Source organism: Aythya marila, assembly GCF_965140915.1.
Source record: "Aythya marila genome assembly, chromosome: 1".
Classification (NCBI taxonomy): Eukaryota; Metazoa; Chordata; class Aves; order Anseriformes; family Anatidae; genus Aythya; species Aythya marila.
The window spans coordinates 81581827-81594077 of NC_139042.1; the positions used below are offsets into that span (position 1 = coordinate 81581827).

The 12251-nt window shown below is 42.3% G+C and overlaps 1 protein-coding gene across 1 annotated transcript; it reads right to left on the reverse strand.

The window, feature by feature from the left end:
* Positions 1–2302: 2302 nt before the first annotated feature.
* EIF1AX (eukaryotic translation initiation factor 1A X-linked) lies at positions 2303–10490 on the reverse strand. Its single transcript, XM_082775684.1, has 7 exons — positions 10377–10490; positions 9433–9516; positions 7583–7686; positions 6167–6217; positions 5148–5229; positions 4949–5040; positions 2303–2747 (listed from the first exon to the last, which is right to left on the reverse strand). Exons 1-7 carry the CDS (start codon positions 10390–10392, stop codon positions 2742–2744), a joined length of 435 nt encoding a protein of 144 aa, XP_082631810.1. The 5' UTR covers positions 10393–10490; the 3' UTR covers positions 2303–2741.
* Positions 10491–12251: the final 1761 nt, after the last annotated feature.

The following is a 12251-nucleotide window of genomic DNA, read 5'->3' on the forward strand; positions in this document are numbered from 1 at the left end:
GAACTTTGTGTCTGGACTATACCTGCAAAGAATTAGGGTGGAAAAGCATTAGGGCTGTCCAAAGAAGCATGCAGATGCCACCATTATGAGGGATAGAGACAAAGAAGATAAAATCTGGAACAATGAACAAAAATCGTGTTTCAAAGTTTTAATCACAAAATGATCTTAAAATGTGAAACATCCTGGAGAACACAAAGTTTACACTTCAGTAGCAGAAAATTCATCTTTGAATCTCTACTTTCAATTTTACACTACAGGTGAAAAGCCAGGATCAGTTCCCAATATTGAAAGCCTTATTAAAAAATTATTTTGAAAATACTGTTACAGATGGAGCACCTTTCATGGTTTTAGTCAGTAATCTTGTAATCCTCCACCTGGCAGCTACTGTTTTACCTCCTTCTTCGCATGGAGACACTGAAAAGGGAGCTACTTGTACAAGCTGTTTCACCACCCCAAAAAAAGACAGTATAAAGCTGCCCAGATTGCTCTGTGAAAGAAGCTCTAGCTGAGAATGAGGGAATGTATCGACAAAGACAATGCAGCCTAGCATGAAAACATCAATGAGGTGGTGTTGAGACAGAGCACTAATGAATAGGAAATTTCCTTAAAAGCTCTGAAGAGTTTTGGGTGAGCCAGACACAAGCCTATCACTGCCAAGGACTGGAACCAATTCTGCCAGAATTTAGAATTTCATCTTTTTTTTCAGCTCCAGAGCTGAAGTATATATTATACCAGAGAACTCTGGTACATAGAAAGAAGTTCCTTACAACAGCAGTGTATTTATCTGTATTTCTCCTTAGCAGTGACCACGTACTTTACATTTTTCCCCTATGTACAATACTGTTTTTGGCAAGATAAATCCCATAGTATTTTTATCTTCAGTAACATTCACTGGATTTTAATCATTAATCTTTCTGCTAGCACAACTGAACAGAAATCTTCTGCATTTGGACCTCAAGCCCAGTTTTGAAAGCTTTTAACCATTTTCAGATCTGCTCAATAGTCTGAGGACACCAGTAAGCTAGAGAATGGTTTATAAACCTTATCCTGAAACTTTACCTTTTTTATGTTGATTCACAATTGAACTCTATAGACATAGAAAGACCTTATACACTTTAACAACAGGGAACTAAGAATGCTGTGTCAATAGCACCTTTTTCCAATATTTAGCAAGTTTTACAATGATTATTTAAGACCCATGAAATATTTGGCAAAACTACTCAATACTAAGAAATAATCATCCCTAGAATAAGATCAGATCCAATAAAGGATAGAGATGCTATGAAGAAGGAAAGATATAAGAGAGAGGACATGATCTTAAAAGCTCTGGAAGCTCTAGCACAGAACTTCTCCTGAAAAATCATGTAAAGCAATGAGGCCACTCGATATTTAAAGCCATTTTGTTTTTATCTATTGGGGGTAGTCACTTTACATCATACCAAAAAGACTGTATAACGAATACAAGTGTCAAGAATCAGATTTTTATGGCACAAAAGGAAGTTTTGCATTAACCTGCTTTCAGAGTTGTTAAATACATAATTGAAGACAAACTAAGGCTACCACAAAATAATATTTGCATGATGATATTAGTCTTTATTCAGCTTTTTGACTGACTCCTCCAGTCCAAAGGTGGAGAAGAATCTTTCCATTAATTTGTTTCAGTGATTCATCCTGGATGAAAAGATTCTTTTCCTACGTTTGACACAAGTGTAATTTCTCTTTTACGTCGTTATTCAAGGTTCACATAAACTTTAATGTTGTGCCTTACACTGCATGGAGTTTAAGATTAAAATAAAACTCTACTCTTAACATAACCCTTTTCTATAATGTAAAAATATTCTACATGTTTAACATATCAATAATGTTAAGCATTCACTTTGGGGAAAAAACTGCTTTATGTATTTTTCAGTACAAACCCAACTGCTAATGTTTTGTATCAGGGTATCCCTGTTAAGTTGGTTGCCACCCAGTGTTCATCTTCTGCAACTACAGCTTAACTACTGTACTTAAAATACAGAAGAGCTATGCATACAAGACAGTTTTTAACAACTGCAAATTTGAGATGCTGCTTACTTTTCTTTGTTACTTCCCTCTACCTCTTCACTATGGCAAATTTACATCTTCATAATAATGAGTGTTTTTAATTATCAAAATCAGTATAAAAATAGCAGCATGCTAGTAGACATGAAAAGCAGATTCACGCATTATGAATTTAAATGCAGCTTTCTGCCTTCCCTTTGTATTATCAAAATCTTTTAAAAGTTAACGTCAAGGAAAGGGGTATAAGGACAGACACTGCATAGTATGTTTTGATACTAATCTGAACTGGGTATTTAATCAAAATCCATGATAATTACAGGGTAAACAATTTTTATTTCAAAATACAAGATTAACTGCATTGTAGTGATGAAAGCAGAAGAGGGGAAAATGCAGTCTTTTACAGCCCATGTCACTGTATTTCACTTACATCCAGAGGTAAAAGCTCTAATTGGTGAAGAGACAAAATATTTGTGGCAATTCATTTAGCCTTTGTGATAATCCAGCATTATCCATCTCTAAAGAAATATAAATACTTTAAAACAAACATTGAAAATAAATCCTTTTGATGTAACAAACTACACTCTTTACCGAGAATTTTCAGTCTTCTTAAAAGAAAGGGACTTCACCCAAAAAATAATCGAAATATCAATGTAGAACAATCCTTGGAGGAAGGAAGTTGGAATGTAAACCTCTGTTCCAAATTAGATCTGAAAAATAAATTAAAAAAATCATTTTCTTCACATGATTTTTAATCGATCAGTTCTGTCTTTAAGCTATTTTTTTTAAATAGTCAAAACAGGAAACTTCCTGAACTCACTACAATAATGTTTTTACCTCATCTTGTATCCCACTTTCTCAATAAGCAAGCATCCACTTTCCTCTTACGTCCCCACCACTGATGTTACGCTATTACTGTTATATAAGGAAGCAATTACGCCAATATGCTTACATATAAACAATACAGACATAAATAAGTGCTTGATTCTCAAGAACAAAAGCCAAAACTGAGTTTAAGGGTAAGGTTCCTAAGTATTGACTATCAAAAGAAGTTTAGTGGCAAAACAGTTTTCTAACCATTCTTCTGACTTGAGCAGCCAAGCAAAGGCTCCACCACATTAACTCTGACTTTCAAAGCCACACTTCTTTCTAAGTGGGCTGCAATGATCCTCAGAGATTACTCATATTTTGTTACTTACACTTGCTCCTTTCTTAAAGAATATTGTAATATTGCATAGCTGAATAAAATTAAAAACAATCCTAGCTGCTCACATTAATATATTATCATCCCACACAAAGATGGATGTTTGGAAATTTTATTCTTGCAATATTCATACAGCAATTTAGCACTTTCAGTAGCTTCGTTATTAAAAGCATGCAGTACTAGAAAGCATTTCTAGCTAAACATTCAGTAAGCTCAACCACTGACAGATCTAAAGGGCAATTTTTCAAGTCTGAAGAAAATTTACCAAGATTTTGATACTTTGAAAATGTGTGATCGAAATTGAGAGCCTCAATGAGGTCAAAATAATACAAGCATTTAAAGAGAATTAGCCGTATCACCAACTCAGAGAAACGACTAAAAAGATGATGAGTTAAAGCATCAGGAGATAATTACAACAGTCTATCCAATTAAGTTAACTCACAGGCTCAGTAAGTTACTACTTATCCTCTGAGCCTTCTGAGTGTGTACACATTCATCTCTCTACTGCAAGATAAAGTAAATCATAGAAAAGATTTCACAGCAGATTCTAATTTGAATTATAATACATTTTACTACCATAAGAATGTGCACAGTCAGTTACTATGGGTTAGTGATAAGCAGTAACACAGCTGAATGTGACAATCTGCAAATTCGCAATTACGATTAGCACAACTAAGGTGAAGCTTTTCATGATCTTATGGAATTCACAGAATGCAACAAAAACTGAGATTTAAGGTATTAAACAAAAACAAAATAAAAATTCCTTCAACTGTTTCTGTACTTAGTATTAGATGGTGAGATTTTTAAAGCTACAGAGAAACTAGGAAGTTGAAACTTACATGGTTATGTAAGTCCTCAAAACATCTGCGTAACCTGTGACCTATTCCAGCAATTGGTGTCCAATATAATTTGGGTCAACATTGTCTATGGCTCATCTTGATTCAAATGAACTGGCCAAATCTGCCCCACATGGCATAGGAACTGACCCACAGGTCTTTGTGCAGGCTCCCTGCGTGGTATTTCCAGACTGCTTTGCAGGAGATGCCAGGAAATCCTACTAGTCTGCTAAACTTTCCTGTATCATCTACTTTGCTTTCCAACATGAGCCCCTTGGAAGGAGCTTACAGGAGCAGTATTTAGGGAGATGTTCCACTCCTTCAGAATCCAGCTACATCCAAGGATCTAACTGGTGAATTTTGTAACTGCAATTCCTCCCCCATGTGCGCACACACACACAATCACTCAATTAGACACTGCAACATAAATCTGAGTCTTTGGGGTCAATCTACTTTGATTTTGAGCATCTTAACAGTTAATGAGAAGACTGCTCTTCATTAAAGTTTTGATATCATGACACTAAGTATACGTGCTTTGCACAGAGGTGAACTAAAAGAGGACTGTAGGACAGAAAAGAGAACGGAACCCTTTTCTGAAGCAGTAATCTCAAACAACTATGAGGATTGTCTGAGGTAAAGCTTTATTCTGAAAAGAATTCCAGGAGCTGATGAAGTGAAACAACAGGTCTTCGAAGCAGTGCAAACTGAGAATGTGAATACACTATCATAAAATTATTTTAAGAATAAAATCCTTGACAAGGTAAGCTATTCTGAACATTAATGTATTGTTTTACTTGTTCTAAAAAACACTGAAAAACAGCTTATTGCCAAAGATGACAAACGTGATACAAAATACATGTCTACTACTTACATCATCAATATCTTCATCATCATCTCCAATATCATCAAACTGGATTTCATCATCATCTCCGGGACCAAATGTGTCTGTTTCATTGATTTTAGCTAAAAAAGCATTTAGAGAAGTTAAGGAATGCAATTATACCAAGTCAAGACACACTACATATTCTTATCCAATATGAACTTTGAATTTAAACTGAGAAGATTCTTACCATGTTCTGGAAGCTCCCCATATGCTTTCAGACTTCTGGCTTCATCTGCATTGTACTTTAGAATAACATCAGCTTTGTTATCCTAAATAAAGATTTATTAGACTTTATTAGTCATCTATAAAGGAAAAAAAAAACTCCCTACTAACTACAGTTACTAGTTAACACCTATATTGTTTATGGAATAGCAGTATCTTGTTCCTCTATTTTCTTTAATTCTGAGCTTTAAAAAAAAAACTAATTTATAAAATATCTTAATCTCTGGTGGGATATTTAATTTTGTCCTATTCTAAGCCACTTGAGAAGTTCAGTTCCATGCCTTTAAAATTAATCTTTCTTCAGAAAATACGCATAGTGAGGTGTTTGGTGGTCGCTGCGAAAGTTTTAAGCAATTCAATATATGCAGTAAACGACAACACCTTAAATAATTTACAATTTTATAACGTACGTTTCAGAAGCAGAATCTATCTTTGACTAAATTATGACAATACTGGAATTCATGAAAAAACATTTACCTAATGAAAGTTTGACAGTTGTTTTCCATTAGCCTTTACATTAGGTAAAGTTAAATTACTCTTTCCAGAAATTTAAGTAGAAACTATTCAGCAATTAATTGGTCTCTTAAGGTAAAAAGCCTAAACACCAAGGATCCAAAATTCTGATTACCACAATAAAGAGTTTGGTGCTTGGCTCCATCTTCCTTATATCACAAGACCCAAGCATCAAACAGCTACACCTGGAAAAAATAAAAGTTCAGGTGTGATGTCATTAAGGCCAGTGAGATGCCAACAAAGTCACAGGGTGCCATTAAATTTGGAAGAACAAGTTGTACTGGGTATTTGTCATCTAGTCATGACAATCCTTCCGTAATACAAGGAAAGTAAAAATCATGATTTAGAATAACTACACGCAAATTCAAAAAAAATTAGATGGGAATTCACTCAGTATACCTGCTGCAACTTTACGTTAAATAAAGCAGCCTGAAAGTTATTTTTCAGTAGCTAATTACAGGGAATTTTTACCTGGTAGTCTCGTAAGCCAACCAGTATGATATCTGATGTATTAATCCAAACCTGAAAGAGTAAGCATGTGTTGTATTTATTTATATATACACACACGTACATACACACACACTGAAAGACATTAAAATTACACTACAGTTACCGTTTCTACCTTCTGACTAATTAACTGGAAATATCCAATGTCATATTTTAACAGCAGAATCAAGCTTATAAATATCAGTAGATTTATTAGTAATAGCTCCATAATATGCTAAACAAGGTAAATCAAACTTCCTTGAAGGGCTTCTAGCCAGCAGGGTGGTTATTAGGTCATAGCTTTTGCAGAACAACAGAAATACTGCACCAAGCCACCTTTGTGAACTGAGCTCCAGAACAGCAAAAAAATAAAGAAAGGAAGAGCTGGTGAAGGGGGTGATGGACGAGCACAGTGATGATCCCAAGGAAAAGAATGGTGCTGCTTCTAGTAACTGACTATGCTCATCAGTCAAACCAAAGCCAGAAGCCTGCAGAACAGGACACGCGGACATAAACGCACCCGACAGTTCTAGCCCACACTAGCTTGGTTGTTGTAGAAGGAGCCTACTTCAGTTAAGACTTCATTTTGACACCAGGAGTAGTGAAGTGATGCTTTCCATAGTGAGAAATTAATTCTGCAGTGCCTAGCTTTTATCTGTGAGCCTTCTTCATTACCCTCAACAGTTCAAGTAACAAATGTATTGCTGGCAGCTAGTGGGGCTCACAATGACACCAAGATACATGCGTTTACTGGTCTCCAAAAACTAACAGGGAGAAAATCCACAATGAGCACATTGTGGACCATCTGTTTTTATTGAAACCCTTCAGTACCATGCACCATAAAGGACAGAAAGTTGTAACATCTGAAAAGGGTAAGAGATGACACCATCCAAAGATGGCAGAGTTATGATAGCAAATGTAACTTCCCTGAAGGTACAAAGTTTTGCAGATCAGCTCTGCATTTCATCTTTCTAGGAACTGATGAAGTGGACAACGAAGTGATGGCATTTGGGGTGCCTGCAGGAAGCTGTACAATTTTCCTCAATTGCCCTACCAGAACTATTCCCAGGTAAGTCACCAGTGAGAAGATGAAAATACATAGCCAGTTCCTCCCAAGTTCAAACGATAAACTAAGAAGGGTACCAAAACATGATTCTTAATGGTTTTAGGAAATAGCATATAAGACATCTCCCACCAGCCCAGGCTGCCCAAAGCCCCATCCAGCCTGGCCTTGAACACCTCCAGGGATGGGGCACCCACAGCTTCTCTGGGCAGCCCGTGCCAGTTAGAAATACTAACTGTATTTTGTAAAGAGCTACACACATATTTTATTTATTTTTTTTTTACAACTGCTTATCATGCATAATGCCACTCTTTTCTATTGCAATGCTTCCAAATTACCTTTTTTCTTAGTTTCCCTCTGATATGACATAACCTCTTCACACCATCGAAACACAATGCCTCCAGTCTTCCATTGCCTAACATCTTGATCACCTGGGCATATTCTGAAAGAGACAGGAAGTTTGAGCAAAGCTACAATAAAAAAACAGCTTCATAAAACACGTGGTAACTTTTGTCCCTGTAACCAAAATCTGCTGTAACAATTCAGCAAACACGAACTCCCGAGAGGACAATTATTCAGCCACACGGGCTGATGGAATTTCGTTGTTGACATTAATGTTTGCAAACACTGGTCCTTCTTGGTTGTATCCACGCTTTTGCTTTCATTACATGCTTACTGAAGATGATTCTTACAGTTACCAGGTTATGCTCAGAGTTTAAGTTAATTATAGCGACACAGTTCCTGTCCTTACAAAATCATGTGTTACTACCAAGGGAAGAGGAGGAAGTGGCACGTTCTGTGTACCCCGCCAACACTCTGAATCCCACCTACAGAAAAAAAAAAAAAAAAAAAACCCACATTCTGCTTTTAAGGGCGATTTCTGATGATGTCAGGAACTGTCTGAAAGGCACCCCCGTACTTACCAGGCTTCAGCTGTGGAAGCTTCTCTCCAGCATCCCTCCCATCCTTGCCATCTCTCACATTATTTTTAATCTCCTTCCCTCACTCAGATGCAGAAATCACTACTGAAGTTCTTTACTCATAGTATTAAAGTTTGCAGTGTAACGTATCACCACTTAGCTGAAAGGAATATGGCTTGTGAGAATGATAACATTCTCTGACCACCCACACTTGCCAGGAAAAGAAATTTTCTTAATTAGCCAGAGCTGTATTTCAATATTCTACAACCTTGCCATAGCACAAGCTAGACAGTGCAACAAACCTCATCATAATATTAAAAATTGAGTGGATTTCATTAAACAGATTTTGCTTGGGAGTTGAAACAGACTTTGAGTTTTATAGGTGCATCAAAATCAACTTGTTTTTACTTACAACTTTCCCAGAATTTCAGCAAAAGATTAAAAAAAATGCATTAAGATGGTGCTGTCTTTACAGCCATTTAAGGTCAGCACTCTGCCAGTATTTCTAACAAGCCTTAGTTTATTTGCTCTTCTTGCTCAGCTGGGGAAGCACTCACATATATGCAAGCCACTACAAGAGTGTGACACGCAGGCCAGGGTAAACCAAAAGGCAGGTGAGATCACTGTCACCAGAAGGCAGAGGACAGGGGAACCCCAGCCACCACCCTCCAGCTGAATACCCCTGTTGCTTGTTTTGCCTGAACCTGTCCAAGTAAGGACCTTTTGATAATTCCCATTTTAATACCTGTTGGGCATCCCGCCCCCAACCCAGCAGGCAATTCATCTAAGCCAAGAGGGGAAGTGGAAGAATGCTGAGGTTACTTTCCAGCCAGTGACTTCAGAGGTCTCAGAGAAGGACCCAGGAAACGCTGCAGTTGGTATAAAACGGAGCAGGACCACGCATCCAAGGGACAGCCAGCAACTGCTTGAAAGAGCAGCTAGGCTAGGTGCTTACAGCCCCTCACGAAGAGCAGCCCAAGGGATCCCCAGAGAACATTTACATGCATGCTGTATTACACATCAAATAATATCAGGGAGGGGCAAGCTTCATTCTTAAGTGGTGAAGCTATTTAACATTTCCCTTTTCCTAACGTCACCCTTCTACTCTCAATCTGTAATTTAGAGTTCAAATACAACCCCAGTGAGAATCCCTTTTTTTTTTCTTCCAGAATAACTTTGTATTTCTCAGACATCCAGATGTTTTGTGTGTGTCACTTACACACCTGACTGAAACCAATGGCACTGACAAATGGTAGTTGACAACTCACCTTGCCCGTCCTCCTTGAACACCAGTTCTCTTTTTTCTGATTCATTCTCATTCTTACCTCGTCGTCTGTTTTTACCTCCTTTACCTACATTTTAGAAGGGGAGAAAACAGTATGTGTTATTACCTGTGAAGGGCCTGGGACACAAGTCCTGTGAGGGGCGGCTGAGGGAGCTGGGGGTGTTTGGTCTGGGGAAGAGGAGGCTCAGGGAAGACCTCATTGCTCTCTGCAGGTACCTGAAAGGAAGGGGTGGGCAGCTGGGGGTCGGCCTCTTCTCACAGGGAACTAGTGATAGGACTGGAGGGAATGGCCTCAAGTTGTGCCAGGGGAGGTCCAGGTTGGGAATTAGCAGACATTTCTTCTCAGAAAGCGCAGTCAGGCACTGGGACGGGTTGCCCAGGGAGGTGGTGGAGTCACCGCCCCTGAGGGTGTTCAAGGAAAGGTTGGACGTGGTGCTTGGGGACAGGGCTCAGTGGGTGACAGTAGTGGTAGGGGGATGGTTGGACCAGGTGATCTTGGGGGTCTCTTCCCACCTTAATGAGTCCATGAACGCAGTAAGCGCAGTAACCAGACGAGGATTTCCGTGCCTGCTTCCTTTTAACCACCCTCCCCAGCCCTGCCTGCTTCGCTCATCCCCCACTTCCACCCCAACCCCTCCCTGGCCACCAGCACCACAGAACCCCCCTCCTCCTCCCTCCCAGCCCTCCACCCGCCCTCCCCGCCCTTCCTACCCCCAAACCCCAAACCCCTGCCCCCCCAATCCCCCCCCACAACCCCCCCCAGCCGCTGGGCGCGGCGCAGGAGCCCCACACGTGGCAGGCCCCGGGCGGCCCCGCTCCCCCCGGTGGGGCCCGCATCGGGCTCGGGGCTCGGGGCCGGGCCCCGGGGCCGGGGGCTGGGGGCGGGGAGGGGCCGGGGGGGAAGGGAGGGACCCGGGGGGGCCTCACCTTTGTTCTTGGGCATGGCGCAGGGCGCAGGACGGCGGAGGGCGGCGGGTGGGCCTGGGGGCTCGGCGAGCGGCGGCTGCGCGCGGTAAAGGGAGAGCGGCGGCGGAAGGCGCGGGGAGGCGGCGGGGCCGGCGGGAGGCGCCCCCTGCAGGAGCGGAGGAGCCGCAGCCGCGGGGATGGGGTGGGAAGGGGTGGGGTGGGATGGGATGGGATGGGATGGGATGGGGGAGTGGTCGCTGCCCTGCAGCAGCCCACACAGTGCTGGGCTCTGCGCTGGGAGCTAGGACAGCGCTGGTATCACAGCGGTGCTGTGCCTGCTGCTGAGCAGTGCTGGCACCGCATCGGGACTCCCTCCAGCTCCCCAGGGCCAGCAGGCTGCGCGTGGGCAAAGAGAGACCAAGGGACATCACCAGGGCAGCTGACCTAACCCAAGCAAACCCAACCGTGCCATGTGCTGTCACACTCAGCAAGAAAAGAAGCACAGCACCTCTGGGCGCCACGGCTGCCTGTGTTTGATTGGGTGTTCAAAGGGAAAATCCCCACTGCACACCCTGCAACTGCTGCTACCTGGAGTAAGTGGGTAGCATTAATTTCTCAGCAGGCTAGAGCCCGCTTGAAGCCAGCCGCCCAGCAATCCTGGAAGAGATCATGGACTGGCCAGAGGGCAGGGATTTCAGAGTGCCGACAAAAAGGTAACGCGTGCCAAAGGGGCACCAGCACACAAAGAGTTGCCAGAAGACAGAAAGCAGTAGGTGTTGTTCACTGACGGATCCTGCCATGTGCTAGGGAGCCATCGGAAATGGCAAGCTGCTGTGTGGAGTCCCACACTGTGAGTTGTGGAGGCCGTGGAAGGGGAAGGGGAGTCGAGTCAGTATGCAGAAAAGAAAGCCGTACAACTGGCCCTACAGATTGCCGAAAGAGAAAAATGGCCAGCACTGTACCTCCACACTGACTCATGGACGGTGGCAAATGCTCTGTGGGGGTGGTTGCAGCAATGGAAACAAAGCAACTGGCAGAGCAGAGGTAAACCTACATGGGCTGCTACCCTGTGGCAAGATATTGCTGCCCGGGTAGAAAACCTGGGGGTAAAGGTACGTCAGGTAGGTGCCCACGTGCCCAAGAGTCGCCCTACGGAAGAACATCAGAACAACACAGGGGTGGATGGAGCTTCAGAACTTGAAGTGGCTCAGGTGGACCTGGACTGGGCACGTAAGGGTGAGCTGTTTGTCGCTCGATGGGCCCATGAAACATCAGGACATCTGGGGAGGGATGCCACATACAGATGGGCTCGTGATCGAGGCGGGGACCTGACCCCTGAGGCCATCACACAGGTTACCCATGAGTGTGAGACCTGTGCTGCAATCAAGAGAGCCACGAAGGTAAGGTCTCCCTGGAACAGGGGGAGATGGCTAGGGTTTCAATATGGTGAGGCCTGTCAAATTGACTATATCGGAGCACTCCCACGTACCCTCCAAGGCAAACGGTACATACTCACCATGGTAGAAGCAACTACTGGGTGGCTGGAAACATTACCTGTAAAGCATGCCATGGCCTGAAGCACTCTCTTGGGCCTGGAAAGGCAAGTGCTGTGGCGTCATGGTGCACCAGAGAGAATTGAGTCTGACAATGGGAGTCATTTCCAAAACAATCTTGTCACCTCCTGGACCAAGAGGCATGGCATTGAGTGGGTGTATCACATCCCTTATCACCCACAAGCCTCTGGGAAGGTTGAGAGGTACAATGGACTGTTAAAGACTATGTTACGAGCATGGGGTGCTGGGACATGGAAACAATGGGAAATAAATCTACCAGAAGCCACTTGGCTAGTTAACAGCAGAGGGTCCGACAACCATGGTGGTCCTGCTGAAAGAAATC